Genomic DNA, 17891 nt, shown 5'->3' on the forward strand with positions numbered 1-17891 from the left:
TCAAACCGTAATGTGGCTGACGAAAAGCTTAACAAATACTACAAGAAAAAGGACACAAATGGACAGCATGTGATAAGTAGAAATAGGTCAAGAGAGGAAAAGAACTGTTATACAGTTTGACTTCTCAAAAGAAAAATATAAAAACTCATGTAGCAACTGTCATATGATATTTAGGCAAAGATAAACACTCGAATTATCGACCAAAGGCAAATGAACTGATGACATCTATTAAAGGCGCTGCACTCATGTCAGAACAGTGAGTTAAGTAATGCCATATGTAAAAGGGTTGTTGCACAGGTCTATGAAAATATTGTACTGTTCATCATTCCAAATAGGAAAATGGTTTATTAAGTAAAGAACGACTCGTATAAATGTCAGTAATGCTAAACTGCGGCAGCTATTTATCTTGGTTAACGAAACATCAAAAACGTTGTCCTTATATTTAAATATAACACGCCAGTGTATTATTGGAAACCGGTGTTTTCCATTTAGATTTCTGAGTCGGCCGTATCGTCAGCAAATGCGCCATACCTCTTTAATGATTTATCGCCTTCCAGAAAACAATTTTTTAACATGTAAAATCTTTCTGAAATTAAGACCAATATGGAAAGCAAGTTAACTTCAAGCAACAATTAATTTCTTAATTATTTTACAAATACACCATTTCCAAACAATAAATAAATGGACCTCTTATATGATGGCGCCACTATGTCCTCACACTCCATGTTTTGAAATCCTATACAACGGTATTCACACAGTTTTGTCATTTCTGGTCCTGTGGATCTACAGCGGATTTGAATAACCCATCATATTTTGCAGTTATCATTCCTTGGAAAGGGTCCAGGACCTCCCTTTAATACAAATTATTCACCCTTGATATTGACCCTTTATTTCTTAAATGATAATTTTTTTTACTTTGATCATTTGTCCTTAGTACGGGATAACAAGAAAGTTAATAAATGTTCTTTGATATTTCTGTCATCTATATCTATGCATATCCTCTTCATTAAATTTGCCTCCCAAAAGGCTTTCTTTCAATATGTATTGTATAAAAACTACAGGTATCTATCAAACACATCTAAATGACACTTTCAGAAAATGTCTTCCATTTCTAAATTAGCAAACACTTCACATGTTTATCGTTATTACGCTATAGATAACCTAACTGTCATACATATACAATATGTAACATCAAAAAGGAATGTCTGTCTTTTTCTCAGCTTTCATCACTGTATTTTTTCTTGTACATATATGGAAACTGGCAAATGTCAATTTATGTATAGAATCTGAAATAAAGAAAAAATGGTTATATTCAAATGTTGTTTCAGAAATTCAGACAACCGATGAACCGATGACAATCGATGAACATGCAAATCTATAATGTATCACAGTCCAACTCATTGTCATATGATACACAAATTTATAGTTACCTTGTTGCAATAATACATTTTGAAGCGCTCACTATTAATGTTGCGAATGTTGGCATGCATTAAAGGTGGAGATAACGAACAGTGAATAATCTCCTAAATCCCATAAGCAATACAAAATAGATAGTTGGGCAAACACGGGCCGCTGGACACACCAGAGGTGGGATCAGGTGCCTGGGAGGAGTAAGCATTCCCATGTAGATTATTCAGATTTACATTAAATAATCATCTGAAAACTTGTGATTTAGTTGATATTTAAATCTGGTGCTAAATCTATAAGTTATTAAGTTATTATCATGTACGGAGTTTGATATTTAGTTGATATGAACATTTTTTGTTTGTGATTTAGTGATATATAAATCCGGTGCTAAGATTATAAGGTGTTATGCACAGTTTTTGAGATTTAGTTTAAATATACACCCGTTACTAGGGCTATCATTCATTATTACGTTTGATGCTTGAGATTCAGTGGATATATGAGACCGGTACTAAGGCTATAATGTACCATTCTGTGCGATGCTTCAGATTTCGTTGATTTAAATAAGCCTTGAGATGGGGCTCTAAGTTATCATTACACATGAGATTTAATATGCAAGGCAATCTGATTAAAATCAGCTCCTTGATCGGCTCCTCTTTTTTATGTCGCTACAAGAGGAACAGAGGAGCGGATCGAGGAGCTGATTTTAATTAGATTGATATGCAAGGCTGACGCTAAGGTTGTATGTGATTGTTACGTACGGTGCTTGTGATCTCGATGAGTTTTAATTCTTTGATAGGGTTATAATATTTTTAATGATCTGAAGATATCAGGAATTGAATTGATTGATGTGCGCATCATTTCGATAGAAGATTTCTTCAAATAATTGATGGGTCCTTAATTCTGAATTATTGAACACATTAATTGATAGCATTATTCATTCTGCTAAATTGCTGCACTCAAAGAATCAGCTGAGAACTCGTATCCAGCAGAACCCGTACCCAGGAGAACTTGTACCCAGAAATTTGGGTACGTTTTCTCCTGGAGAAAAACTATGTTTTTTTTTTGTTAGATAAATTCTGGTAAGAGTTCTTCTGGAGAAAAAAGTTTGTCATTATATAGTAATCAAAATTTTGATATGAGTTTATCTCATTAAGAATTATACCATTTTAGGTATTGGAATTTGGGTACAATTTCTTCTTGCAAAAATCGAGGATTTCATACATTATACATCATTTACTATGAACATGATTTTCAATTGAATAAAAAAAAGTGAATACAATGATTGTACTTGTTTGTTGAGAAAAACTCGTACCCAGACTTTTATGACAGAAATGACAGGGTTTTTTTTTCTGTAGGAGAACTCGTACCCACATTTCTATTTGATAAAATGACAAAGTGTTTCTTCAGGAGAACTCGTACCCAGATATTAATAGGTACAACTTCTCTTGGAAAACTCGTACCCGGGTACGTGTTCTCCTGGAGAAGTCGTACTCGGATACGACTTCTCCAGGGTACGATTTCTCCAGGAGAACTCTTACCCAAATTTCTAGGTACGAGTTCTCCTGGGTACGGGTTCTCCACAAGTCGAACAGATGATAGGCCGGCGTTTATCTAACGTTTACCTAACGTAATTCGGTGCATCGATGGTACACACGTCGTGCAAAACGCCACTGACATCGCACCATACCTCTAAATACTACCAGGAACCTGAATGTAGAACGTACCTATATGTCTAACTCTGGGATTCACCGACAGACGATTACTCACATACACCAAAGCGGACTTTTGAGCGACATTTCTTGGTAACCGTTCGGTGACACCAGGACGGCACTGTGTTGGTGTTCCATCTGGTATGATACATTTGATTTCTGAATTAGAGTCAAGTTACTAAAGATACTGGAAATGATAAATTACCGGGCTCGGACCATCATCGCAAAACATGTTAATTGTCTCCGTTCACGCTACGTCAATTCGGTTTGAGGTTGGTACTTCCGGACTCAGGAAGCGTGGCTAGCAACGATGGGTACATACATGAAAATGAACAGATTTCACAGGATATTTCGTTGTGGTGATTTTTCAAATGTTTGCTAAATGTTACACTAGAGGCAAACGATTTCACATGACTCACACCCCAAAAACGATTCTTTGAGTATTTCTTTAGAACATTTTTGACTCCTTGCCAAAAAACTGGTTTACACAATCTATAACATCCAAAAGCTTTAATATCGCCGTCAGAATCGGCTACCCATAATTTGTCTGAGGGATCAACACAAATACTTTCAATATTCCCTCTAAAAGACCAAGACCACGTCAGATTCCCAATTTTGTTCACAATATGGACATCTTTTTTATTGTCGTCTAAGATCAAAATGTCGCCTCTGCTGTTGTGTGTTATCTCCAATGGACAAATGGTCCGCAAGTTGTCAAGAATTTGGGCCACCGCGAATGAATCATTTCGCTCAGTGAAACATCTACTGACTTTGACGATTCTCCTGACCTCTGACCTATCAAGCAGCGCTAGGAACCACACACTACCGTCAATATTTTCAGTGACGGAAAATACATTTAACAGATCGTAAAAGGAAAATGGAAATTCGCAACTACTTGCCAGGATCTGCAATAATTTCCCGTCACTGATATCATATTTGCGAATTTCTCCTCTGCCTGTAGCCATGTTACAGGTACAGACCAGTAAAGAGTCGTTTGAGGAAGACGAAATAGCCGTGATGATACCAGATTCCGTCAGCAGTTTTTGTGTACAATTATCAGACTTCATCACCAGTGTTTTTGTACATTTAGAAATTTTGTATACTGTATTTTTGGAGTTATCTACGTATACTATATGATCTCGGGCTAAAGTGACGAATTCTGGAACCACAGTTAAAATGTATTTACTGCGACAATCCCCCGAATGTTATGGCGATTTAAAACTCTAGTGTCCTTTTCGTGTGCCCAAACGCTGATGCCATTGCTGCCAAAGAGTTTTTCACCTGAAAATGGTTTGGGTATAATCCGGATTTTGCACATCAAAAGAGGTCCCAAAATCTTTTTGGAGCGGTCTGGGTTGGTAATCGAAATGACATTTGGTGCTGTTATGAATGTTACATTCGGAAGGGTTTTAGACAAAGTTTGCCTAAGGCTAAAATAATCCTGCATTTGTCTACATAGACGACTGTACTCTTCTCCTCTACGCTTGATGTCAGTTAGGTGAGGTAAGTTATATCTTGCTGTAGTTAGGAAATCATGTTTCATTTTCCACTGCAATTGTCTGGATCTTCCATAATAAATAGGAAACTCCTGGTTCAATTTTGTTAAAAATTTTGTAATGCCCCTGATCTTTGAACAAACGAGTTTGAAGTATTTCATCATTCTATCTAAATATACAAATAGTTCCGATGTAGTCATGGTATAATGAAACTCGTGATCTTCAATAGTACTATCACAAATTACTTTGCTACAAGTGAAACAGAAAACTTCCATACACGGTCCCTTTAGGAGACACATATGACTTTCAAAAGCTTTACTCTTGGTTTTTGTTCTCTCTCTGTACAAAACAATTCTATGATATTTCCTGCGTTTAAAATGAATCTTAGAACACCTGAAACACAGGCCCGTACAACAATCATGACAAAAGTTTTTTAGAGGGAATTCACAGTCTCCGATTTCACAGAATTTCACGTTAACAGCGCTCTTAAAGATGCTATCCATACCCACGCAACGGCAAGTGCATCCTATACAAACACCATACCTGCTGCACCCGTACACTTTTTAAAACAGCCTTCTTTTTATAAAAAAACAAAACAAGGTTTGACTTCGGCGATAGAATATTTTTGCAACTAAGTGAGTTTTTCAGGAAATTTAAAGATCACTAAAATGAAGTCCCTTCTGTTTCCGATGTTCAATCTAAATCCTGTAAGCCGAGGATTTGACCTCTCTTTGTACGCCATCTTTATATGGGGCGTATTTATCTATAGTATGGCGCTGTTTGTCCGTGTATACATGTATATTTCACTTTACAAAATCAATAAAGCACGAGATTTGCTCTACAGTGCCTGTTCAGTTCACCTGGTAATTGTTTCATGAACTGAAATGCGGTATTCCCGATTGTTTTTATAAAAACTAGGGCAATAAAAACACCATTGCGTATAGACTGAATTTAGTATAAATGTTACATAAAACTAATTGATGCTAACCAGAGTGGTCTGAAAAACTTTGTTCATTTGCAAATCTTGAGAAGGTCAGGTAAGCTTTAAATATCCGAGGCACTTCAAATACAACCAGGTAAGATAAGACCACTACCTATCTTCCTTGATTTGTTTCAATTTAATAGTTTTTGAGGAAATTTAAAGATCACTAAAATGAAGTCCCTACTGTTTCCGATGTTCAATCTAAATCCTGTTAGCCGAGGATTTGACCTCTCTTTGTACGCCATCTTTATATGGGGCGTATTTATATATAGTATGGCACTGTTTGTCCGTGTATACATGTATATTTTTTTCTACACTGCATATAGGTAATCGGATGTACGGACTTTTCCTTTAATGCTTTAAGACTTAGCTTTCCGTTGCTCAGACTTTTTTCGTTGGTACTGATATTTTTTTTTTAATGAAATACAAACTTTGAAATAAGTATCATGTTATGAGTACAGATTGGTAAATTACGGTTTAATTTTGCATCGTTAGTGATGTTCCTGTTTTAATACCAAGGGTGGACTCTCTGTTTTTGGTCATGCTCATCCCTGGTTATAAGGCGGTTACGTTGACCCTTACTTTCAAAACAGTATCAACAAATTACAGATAATTATGAATTTTGACATCTTACCTGATCAAGATATAGGGTTCACGGTGGGTGTGACCGGCCGACAGGGGATGCTTACTCCTCCTAGGCACCTGGTCCCACCTCTCAGTGATGTTATATGTAGGTATATTCCAATGTAGATCGTTAAACCCCTATTTTTGACCTACCTTGTCCCCGGGGATTAAATAATTCTGACTTTTAATCATATAAAGAATCTTTCACACAAGTTTTGACATTTCTGGTTCATAGTCCTGTAAGATTAGTCACTGTTCGTTATCTTCATTCTTTTTTAGGAGATTTCTTGAAACCTTGGATAGGAACATGACACTCATTTGAATAAACTTGAAGCTTTGTGATAAGTTTGGTTGAAATTGGTCATATGTCTCATGATAAGAAATTGAAAAAAAATAATTGATAATGGACAAATTTCTATCTCAGGTGATCTAACAAGAGGCACCAACAACAAGCCATTGATTACTCCTCTCACCCAAGTCACTTGCTGATACAGATGAATTCAACAAAAATTCTATGGGCTACAACACTCACCAGGGTCGCTTAATCTTTTTATAATTCTACTTTTCATTTCTGTTGAAATTCCCAGTCATAAGAATAGTCATACTATATTTATCAAGATTTATACGCAAATCTTTTTCACATTCATGAGGAAATGGCTATCATTTCAATCGGTAAAGATATCGAAGACAAAACCATTGGATGTAGAGATATTGAAATGGACTGAAGAAACCTTAATCTAATTGAAGATAATTCAACAAATTGTAGATTTGTGGTTTTTGATCTGAAAAGGATTCTTTAACATATTTAATATATCTAAGAAGTAAGTGTCTAGTTTGTTTGTATCATGGGATTCGGAAAGAAGTAATTTGTATGAAAAATGAATTAAACTGATTATTCAGAAAGGACCCCATATTTCTATCAATTTCAACTCATTCGATACAAACTAGACAAATATTACTTTATATTTCATAATTCAATCAACTACATTTGCATAAAAAATGGAAGGTCGCTATAGAAATTTCCCCCCGCTAAATCATGTCATAATGATAGCATACAAATTTAGAGATGGACGATCTTTTGCGACCTTGACCTCAAAATGTGTAGCCGTCTCTCCTTTAAGGTCATCAACCTTTTTATAAAATCTCTATGTCTAAAACTATTCATATCATGTCACAATAAAAGTGATGGTGAATAGGATTTAGGCATTTTCAATGCAGAACTTTAATAATCAATTTGAAAATGTGAGAAGTTAAAGAAACAGACAGACAGATCACGGTTTGTTAATGAACTACACGTTGTTTTAGTGTGGTCCATTGCAAGCGCCTCTATCGGGCCTGTTAGTCCAGTTTATCCCATGTATTTTGTGAAAAAGCCAATGACTTTATGTAGTAGTATTTAATCAAAGGTTTACATTGTCCAGAAATTTGTTGTCGGCAAACAAGTGAAAGGTGCAAATATTAATACATCCACATCGAATCCCAACCTATGGTTGAGCATTGGGTGTTAATGAATTGTTACAAAAATAATCAATATAATATATTATGTGAATTGTAAATGAAAAGAAGAATATCAAACAGATTGTTCCAGTGTGTATTTCTTTGATAACCTTTTGTACAAAATCATTTAATGATAATTTTGTAATTTTTGCTCTTTCCTCATTACTAAGCGCACAAATCCAATCACTCATAAATCTCGATGATACATGTACATATACTTTGCAAAACCAGCCCCTCCCCCAGATTCGAGCATGATGCATGTATGAATGAACTTTTGAAATTGAATAGAGTAGAGTTGGTCATTTTTAAAGAAATGAATTCGAGCACTTTCAAATCAAATGTTCAGAAATGAATGATTGATAAATATAATCATATGTATAGCTATATATGTATATAATTACCTATACTGGTGTTGAAGGAAATATATCGAGATCTTGACTGACGTTTCAATTGTTTTTTATTTGCCGATCCCGCTGGTCAGGAAGTTTTTCCTCGGTCGATATAATGATCTAATTTGTAAATACGACTTATGTTTGGGTAAAATGCTATCTGACGTATTTAATAGCGATTGTTAAGCAGTTCTTAAGACACTGATTTTGACAACTGATAACTTCTTTTACATGATCAAGATATAGGGCTCACGGCTGGTTTGATCGGTCCACAGGGGATGCTTACTGCTCCTAGGCACCTGATCCCACCTCTTGTATATCCAGGGGTCCGTGTTTATTCATTATAATTATTATGAAGGGGATTCAAGTGTGTTCAAATGAGGGACAATGTCCTTCTCCAAGGGGAAATAATTATAGAGAAATGGTGAAAATACACTGAGAAATTTTAAAATTCTTCTCCAAAACCAGCAGGCTAATTTCAATCAAACTTGGTACAAATTATCCCTGGATAAAGGGGATTCAATTTTGTTCAAACGAGGAGCAATAGTCTTCTCCAAGTGGAAATGATTAGAGAGAAATAGTGAAATTACACTGACAAATTTTTGAATTCTTCTCCAGAACCAGCAGACTAATTTCATCGAAACTTGGTACAAATTATCCCTGGATAAAGGGGATTTAAATTTGTTCATATGAAGGGCTATATGCCCTTCAAAAGAGAGATATTTACAAAAATACAACAATAGGGTGGAGTCATTTAGAAATCTTCCTCTCAAGAACCACTGGGCCAGAAAAGTTCAAATTCATATGGAAGCTTCCTGACATTGTGGAGATTCAAGTTTGCTAAATTCATGGACTTTGGGATAGAGTAGCGCCACAATAGGGAATCAACTTTTTATATGAAAATATATAGGAAAAATCTTTAAAAATCTTCTCAAGAACCATTAGTCCAGAGAAGTTTAACTTCCCATGGCATCTTTCTGACATAGTACAGATTCATTTTTGTAAAAACCATGGCCCGCGGGGTAATGTTGGGGTCACAATAGGGGATCAAAATTTTACATGCAAATATATAGGGGAAGTTTTTAGATATGGGCCAAAGTGACTCATGGGTCCCTTATTTTCATATTGCATTACAAAGGTCAGATCGGGCGGGGTATTCATATCCTATGGACATATTTCTAGTTGTGTACCTACATAACAATTAATATGAATACTTATTTTCATTTCAACAGATACCGCCGCGGTGGCCGAAAGGTTAGAGCCTTCGCCCCGCATGCGGAAGGCCGGGGTTAGAATCCCGGCCGCGACAGACCTAAGTCGTTAAAACAGGTAGTGACAGTTCCATCGCCAAACGTTCGGCATCAGGTGTGAATATCACGGGTCCTCGGAGATGACCTAAAAAACGGATGTCCCGTGTCACAGTAGGTGTGGCACGATAAAGAACCCTCACTGCTCGATGGCCGTAAGCGCCGAGTATAGGTCTAAATTTGAAGCTCTTCACCGATCTTGGTGACGTCTCCATATGAGTGAAAAATTCTCGAGCGAGACGTTAAGCTAGATACAATCCATCAATATTCATGTATATATAGAAAATACATAAATAAATAGGATTAGGCAGCAGACACAATACCTATATAAGCCCTTTCCATAGGTCAAAGGTCAGTTATGACAAAATAAAATGAATATAGTACATGAAAATATAACAAAATGATTGAAGAAAAAGAAATTTACATTACTTATCACCCAAATTTATTTCTCATTAAATATTTTCTTTATAATATAATCCTGGGGTGCTTTCAGTTAAAAGGAATTTTTTTAGTTAATCTAAGGTAAATCATGGTGTTTTGTTTACAGTTTACAAAAAAACCAACAAAAGCAAAAAAAAAAAAAAAAAAAAAAAAAAAAAAAAGAAAAGAAAAAAAAAGGAAGAACATAAATAAATAAATAAAATGAATAATTAAATCAATAAAAAAAGATATATGCAATTATTTTTTCTGCTTTCAGGGAAACAAATGACAAGATGTTACTTATATGTTTATTATAATTTTGGGCCCATAGAGCATATCAGTAGGACAGCTTATAAGGAAGGAAATTTCAGAAAAGTTTAGAATATTAATTACAGGCTATAATGAACTGTAAACTATATGTGATATATTGAGAGGGCTTCCATTTCATTCAAGTTTTTTTTAATCTGTATCATTTTATCAATTTCATTTCATTAAAATGACACAAAATATTAAAATTGACTATATAGAAGACATATTTCAAGCCCTTTAAAATGCAGTGGCCCATTTCACAAAAAACAAATTTTAATCTTAAAGCACTGTACATAATCTTCTTTGATAATTCTTCACCAATAAGTCCCTGAATGAGTCAAATTAAGTACATACTGTATATACACAGACGCTAAAACTGGCATTATTAGTTTTGGCGTAGTTATGCTCATATTTGGGTATAAGACAGAAATAAAATATGTATGATCTTAGTCGTAAGAAGTTTTGTGATTTTAAATGACCACAGGAACTTGCGGGGGCTTTGCACCCTGGGATGCAGCAGAGCTTCAATCCCTGGACCCACTGGACGCCGTAAGGCAGACCCCTGCCTCGTGAAGTTATGCCCCTAACTGCAATTCCTGGATCCGCACCTGGATGGTATCCTATCAGGATATGTATCAAGAAATATAACTCCTACAGTTTTTGCTGTTTACTACGTCACAGAAATAGAAAGGTTGTTTTTCTTGATTGATCAGACGACACTTTCATCCTGTCAGACAAAGGACTTGCGTTGGGGGACAGTACGTAGTGATTGTCAGGTAATGTACTGTTAGGTAAGTTATAATGACTGGATTACGTCATGTTTTTATCTCCTGCAGAATACAGTATAAATGAGAGAACTTCTAGGCCAGCTAAATTCATGATGTACAATGTACCTGTAGTTGAGATCACAAGCACCTGAAATTTGGATACTAATTTTCCCCTCCCCCCTAATTTTGATAATTTGTCTGAAATGTGTGCATTCCCTGTCTATAGACCTCTATGATAAAATGAACCGGTGGAAAGCCAATCTCTAAAACTTTCAAAATGCGTGAAACGATTCCATAAATCGAAAGAGATATGAGATAGACAGGGAATCTGCACATTTCAGAGAAATTATCGCCGCAAAAAAAATTATCGCGGAGGGGGATCAGTATCCACACTTCAGGCGTATGTAGTCGAGAAAGGCCTCATTTTGTTGCATATGAGTATCCTCTTAATCCTGTACTGAAGCGCTTAATTAATGTAAACGCAAATAACTGAAGACATTTCTAATTATTTGCGCGCAATGATTCAATTAAAGATCTGAATTATTGCGCGTATTAATAGAATTGGTGATATCATTAATTATTCTGTTAAATTGATGCGCGCTCTATTTGAATCGTTGTTCTCTTCAAATGAAGTATAGCGATCATCCATTGAAATTATGCACTCAATAATTTGATTAATACTCTGTTCAATATTGAATTAATGATATCACGTCAGTTAATGCGCGTACTTTTTTAATGTATACATGATACATCTTTTTTAAAACTTCGAAAAAAGCGGATTTAGGTGGTGGATTTTATTTATATAATTGATTATTAGGACACAAATCATGCAAAACTTCAATTTATTATTCGGGAAGAAATAATACAAAACAAAACAATATCTGACAAACGAGCCCCTGTGGTCCGGAAGACGTCCCGGCGAACTAATCAATTAACAAAATCTGATGATCAATCGTAGTTTTACCACTAATAAGTGCAGCATTCAGTGCAGAATTGTTAAGACTGGCTAAATCAAGTCAGTTCTTTGTTGAAGTAAATTAATACAATATTCTTGGAAATTGAGTTTGATAAGATTTCTATCTGTGTTTATTTTGTAGGACTGTGGAGATTTAGATACGTGTTGTGACGTCATTAAAGGTAAACAGAAGACTGTGACCTTGAATCAGAAGACTGGACGTTTGGGGGTCACTTGAGTTATGTTAACACCGTGTTTATATCTGTAATTAACACCGTGTTTATATCTGTAATGAACATAGTGTTTGGATCTTTGATTAACACTGTGTTGAGATGTGTAATTAACACTGTGTTGATAGATATTGGATTTTCTTCACTTTAGCAGTGACCCACTCAGCCACAAAGAGGTTGTCTTTGATGTTCACACATAAACCGAATGGAAGTTCTAAATTACAGTGAATGTAACGGAGGAACTGTCCGTCCTGATCTAGGATGTGGATACGGTGATTCTCATAGTCTGCTGTCAGGATGTGACTCTGGCTGTCTGTAGTGATGCAGTATGGATCAAATGATTGCTTGGTTTTAGAGGGATGACCAGTGTATCTAAATCGGAGTTTTCCTGACTGATTGACCACCACTACTGCACCAACTCCCCAGTCAGCCACACAGATATCCAGGTTCCTGTTTTCACTGATGCAATAAGCAGATGAATATAGAGGACGACCCTGATCATCAAACTGAATGGTTTGTGTCTCTGTGGAGCCAGAGTAACGCACAACTTTGGATTGTTTTCTATCATCACTGATCATGGTAACAAGGAGACGATCAGATGAGGTACTGCAGACACCGAGAGGTCTCCACCCCTGTAGTGTGATCACCGTCTGTATCTTTTTGTTCTTAACGAGGTTCATAGTGTTATCATCAGGGTCAGTATAAACAAGATCTCCGTCCCGTGTCACTGCTATGTCCCCCGGCCAGTCCCCTGACTTGGTTTGTATTGATGTCAGTAGTTTACCCCGGAGGTTGAGGAGCTTCATGATTTCGTTACTCCTGCGTGTCCAGAATTGTTCTTCACTGACACAGCTAACAGTATATATGTATAGATATTCATACCCAGTGTCTATGGTGGCGGTGACGCGCGGTTCATCAAGCAGTGGTTTGACTGGAGGAGACGATACAGCTTCTACTGACCTCATTATGTAGCCTCGTTCTTCTGGGTTAATGGATAATGGCAACAGAGAACCAAACATTTCACGGAGCTGTTTTGTGTTTATTTTCTGAGGTGACAAACTTGGTAATGTAACTTGGACTTTTGGTGGTAATCTCCTGAACTCGGCATTCCTAGATTTGTAGGTATAGATTAGGGAGACGTCATTGGATTCCAATATTGTCTTCAGATTTAGAATGATTTGTTTAAGTTCAGTAATACTGTGTGTGATTTCATCTTTGTTTTTACTTAAGGCAGCCCGATGTTTAGTTTTCATCTCTGCAATGACGGACTTCCGTTTGTTGACAATGGCGATGATCTCAAGGAGTAAGGCATCTCCTTGTTGGTCGGCAACTGTGGTCAGTTTCCCGTACTTCGTTTCTAACTCGACTTCCTCAGTTTGGACATCGGAGACAATTTTTTGATATCGGGGGTAAATTCTGGTCTCGAGTTCTTCCAAATCTGTTCGTAAACCTTGTGTTTTAGCGCTGAGTTCTTTCTGAATATCTGATATATCGTGACCTCTGTGTTTACCGGAGGCGACGCAGGTAGAACAGACGGGAAGGCCACATTTCTCACAATGAGATTCACCCTGTTTGTCGGGGTGGCTTTGACATCTTGGGTAGTTAGGAGTAGAACATTTCTCTATGAACGGTATGACTCGGTGTTTTCTAGACGAATCCAAGAGATGTTTTTCTACACAGTTAGTACAGAGATTTATATTACAACGTTCACAGTGACTCTGTAGGGGGGCAGTTTCACAGGAGTCGCATAGTAGGACGTGCTGGGCACTGCGCCGGGGGTGCAGCATGTCTGGTGTCTGGGTCACATGAGTAGTTCACTGTTAATAGAGAAATGAACATTATTTTTAGTGTCAGTTTTCAATTGCAGGACATGAAATAAACATTGGATATAAATCATTTAGAAATAAACATTGGATATAAATCGCTTAGATGGGAACTTCAATAAACTTGCTACAGATCGAAACAATTTAAAAATTTACACGCTAGAATTATACCAAGATAGATTACTATCATATTTTCGTCTTTGATGAATATGTACGTATATCACAAATATATACATGTACTTGTACCCTTTGCGACATCACCCCCCCCCACCGAATTTCCAAAATTCACGTTATAATGACCAGTGTCATCAAACCTGTCTCATTAATAATTCTGATCAAGCATATACCTTATACAATTATAATGATTTGGTGGCACTGTGATGTGTAAATAATAGTAATAATTTTGTCTCACCTGTAAATCCAACATGGCCTCCCTGTTCTTTCGACCTTCAGTGTAGTCCCGTGCTTTAAATACGTGTACGTGACGAGATCGACCCTGTATACACTACGTAAGTACGCCTTATCTACTGCTTCAATTGATTCAAAGTCCACAAAGTTATCAAATCTTAAATTAGTTTTAGCCTTCTTGTTAATGTACTGTTACAAAATAAAGGGGGGTATTAAACATGACTATGTATAAATTGGCAAGTGAGCGTCATACAAGTAAAAAGAACTGATCTTGCATTTCATTCGTAACGTCACAGAAATTCTACTGTTATAAGGAGGTATGCTACACGAGAGAAATTTCAACTGGATAAAAAGTAGAGGATATTTACAAAACTATTTTGAAATTGAAATCTTTCAAATTTACTTTATTTAGTCAAAAAATGCTCTTTTAGTAGAAAGCAATCTAATAAAAATTTAAAACCCCTACTGGACTGGAATGCGCGATGTACATTTCAATAGTCGACGTGCTTTGTTTTCTTTTCTCTGTTTTATTTCAGTTCGGACATCGGAGTCAATTTTGTGATATCGGGGGTAAATTCTGGTCTTGAGTTTTTCCAAATCTGTTCGTAAACCTTGTGTTTTAGCGCTGAGTTCTTTCTGAATATCTGGTATATCGTGACCTCTGTGTTTACCGGAGGCGACGCAGGTAGAACAGACGGGAAGGCCACATTTCTCACAATGAGATTCACCCTGTTTGTCGGGGTGGCTTTGACATCTTGGGTAGTTAGAAGTAGAACATTTCTCTATAAACGGTATGACTCGGTGTTTTCTAGACGAATCCAAGAGATGTTTTTCTACACAGTTAGTACAGAGATTTATATTACAACGTTCACAGTGACTCTGTAGGGGGGCAGTTTCACAGGAGTCGCATAGTAGGACGTACTGGGCACTGCGCCGGGGGTGCAGCATGTCTGGTGTCTGGGTCACAATAGTAGTTCACTGTTAATAGAGAAATGAACATTATTTTTAGTGTCAGTTTTCAATTGCAGGACATGAAATAAACATTGGATATAAATCATTTAGAAATAAACATTGGATATAAATCGCTTAGATGGGAACTTCAATAAACTTGCTACAGATCGAAACAATTTAAAAATTTACACGCTAGAATTATACCAAGATAGATTATTATCATATTTTCGTCTTTAATAAATATGTAGGTATATCACAAATATATACATGTACTTGTACCCTTTGCGACATCACCCCCCCCCCCCCACCGAATTTCCAAAATTCACGTTATAATGACCAGTGTCATCAAACCTGTCTCATTAATAATTATGATCAATCATATACCTTATACAAATATAATGATTTGGTGGCACTGCGATGTTTATATAACAGTAATAATTTTGTCTCACCTGTAAATCCAATATGGCCTCCCTGTTCTTTCGACCTTCAGTGTAGTCCCGTGCTTTAAATACGTGTACGTGACGAGATCGACCCTGTATACACTATACCTAAGTACGTGTTATCTACTGCTTCAATTGATTCAAAGTCCACAAAGTTATCAAATCTTAAATTAGTTTTAGCCTTCTTGTTAATGTACTGTTACAAAATAAAGGGGGGTATTAAACATGACTATGTATAAATTGGCAAGTGAGCGTCATACAAGTAAAAAGAACTGATCTTGCATTTCATTCGTAACGTCACAGAAATTCTACTGTTATAAGGAGGTATGCTACACGAGAGAAATTTCAACTGGATAAAAAGTAGAGGATATTTACAAAACTATTTTGAAATTGAAATCTTTCAAATTTACTTTATTTAGTCAAAAAATGCTCTTTTAGTAGAAAGCAATCTAATAAAAATTTAAAACCCCTGCTGGACTCGAACCCGCGATCTACAGTTCAATAGTTGACGTGCTAACCTACTGAGCTACTCATCTAGGCGATGAAGTTTGAAATTAATAGGCAAATATCCTTCAGACAGTTCCCCGCGGGACATTGCATCTTGGCCTCGTGATGAAATCAAATCTACACACTGGTTCTATGAAATGTCATCGATCTGTCAACCCGAATATCCAAACATTTGTTTATAAAAGGACATTTTAAACAAAAGGAAATTAAATGACAACAATATCGTGATGTTACTTGAACAATTTATTTGGGATGTACCAATATCATTTGCCATAACTTGAACTAAGATAAAACGATATCCTTTAATACAAATGTATTATATATTTTTCCTCGCTAAATCGATTGACAGATTCTGACGCGGATTGTTGAATTTTCCTGTTAATAATTGATTGATTGATTGCATCTTGTTTAACGTCCCTCTCGAAAATTCTTCACTCATATTGAGACCTCACCAATACTGCTGAAGGGCTTCAAATTTAGACCTATTCTCGGCGCTTTGAGGGTTGTTTATCGTGCCACAACTACTATGACATGGGACATCCGTTTTTAGCTCACCTGATCGTCTGTTGTCTGTCTGTAAACTTTTTACATTTTCGACATTTTCGACTTCTCCAGAGCCATTGGGCCAATTATAACCAAACATGGCCAAAAACATTCTTTGGTGAAGGGCTTTCAAGTTTGTTCAAATGAAGGGCCATGCCCCCTTCAAAGAAAAAAAAATGCAAAAATAAGGTGGCCCGTTGGGTCATTTAAAAATCTTCTCAAGAACCACTGGACCAGAAGAGCTGAAATGTACATAATAGCTTCCTGACATAGTGCAGATTCAAGTTTGTGAAAATCATGGACCCCGGGGGTTAAATGGGGCCACAATAGTTTTAGATACAAATAAATAGGAAAGATCTTTAAAAATCATCTTTTCAATAACCACTGAGCCAGAAAGACTGAGGTTACATGAAAGCTTTCTGACATAGTGCAGATTCAAGTTTGTTAAAATCATGGCCTCCGGGGATATGATAAGGCCACAATAGCGGATCAAAGTTTTACATACAAGAATATAGGGAAAATCTTTGAAAATCTTCTTCTCAAAAACTGCTGGGCCAGGAAAGTGGAAATGTACATGAAAGCTTCCTGACATAGTTTAGATTCAAGTTTGTTAAAACCATGGCCCCCGGGAGTAAGATGAGGCGACAATAGGGGATCAAAATTTTACATTCAAATATATATGAAAAATCTTTAACAATCTTCTTCTCAAGAACCACTTAGCCAAAAGAGCTGAAATTTACATGAAAGCTTCCTGACATAGTGCAGATTCAAGTTTGTGAAAATCATGGACCCCAGGTGTTAAATGGGGCCATAATAGGGGATCAAAATTTTACATACAAATAAATAGGAAAGGTCTTTAAAAATCTTCTTCTCAAGAACCACTAAGCCAGAAAAATTGAGATTTACATGAAAGCTTTCTGACATAGTGCAGATTCAAGTTTGTTAAAATCATGCCCCCCGGGTTAGGATGAAGCTACAATAGGGGATCAAAGTTTTACATACAAGAATATAGGGAAAATCTTTAAAAATCTTCTTCTCAAAAACTGCTGGGCCAGGAAAGTGGAAATGTACATGAAAGCTTTTTGACATAGTGCAGATTCAATTTTGTTGAAATCATGTCTCCCTGT

At 36.3% G+C, this 17891-nt stretch overlaps 2 protein-coding genes across 3 annotated transcripts; both read right to left on the reverse strand.

Annotated features, from left to right (window-relative positions):
• Nucleotides 1-11732: 11732 nt before the first annotated feature.
• Nucleotides 11733-15784, reverse strand: LOC125660433 (E3 ubiquitin-protein ligase TRIM71-like). Of its 2 annotated transcripts, XM_056149859.1 has the most exons (3): nucleotides 15724-15784; nucleotides 14328-15301; nucleotides 11733-13909 (listed from the first exon to the last, which is right to left on the reverse strand). In XM_056149859.1, exon 3 carries the CDS (start codon nucleotides 13877-13879, stop codon nucleotides 12203-12205), a length of 1677 nt encoding a protein of 558 aa, XP_056005834.1. In that variant the 5' UTR covers nucleotides 13880-13909; nucleotides 14328-15301; nucleotides 15724-15784; the 3' UTR covers nucleotides 11733-12202. The 2 variants fall into 2 exon arrangements, with proteins under 2 accessions (XP_056005834.1, XP_048748225.2); XM_048892268.2 differs by lacking the exon at nucleotides 15724-15784 and having other exon boundaries at nucleotides 14328-15503.
• Nucleotides 14786-15271, reverse strand: LOC130050582 (tripartite motif-containing protein 45-like). Its single transcript, XM_056150815.1, has one exon. It carries the CDS (start codon nucleotides 15269-15271, stop codon nucleotides 14786-14788), a length of 486 nt encoding a protein of 161 aa, XP_056006790.1.
• Nucleotides 15785-17891: the final 2107 nt, after the last annotated feature.

Source organism: Ostrea edulis, chromosome 9 (assembly GCF_947568905.1).
Source record: "Ostrea edulis chromosome 9, xbOstEdul1.1, whole genome shotgun sequence".
In the NCBI taxonomy this organism is placed as follows: Eukaryota; Metazoa; Mollusca; class Bivalvia; order Ostreida; family Ostreidae; genus Ostrea; species Ostrea edulis.

What these genes read in the sequence shown, in the direction of transcription:
- LOC130050582 (XM_056150815.1), bottom strand. Translation starts at nt 15,271, where the DNA reads ATGCTGCACCCCCGGCGCAGTGCCCAGTACGTCCTACTATGCGACTCC.
- LOC125660433 (XM_056149859.1), bottom strand. Translation starts at nt 13,879, where the DNA reads ATGCTGCACCCCCGGCGCAGTGCCCAGCACGTCCTACTATGCGACTCC.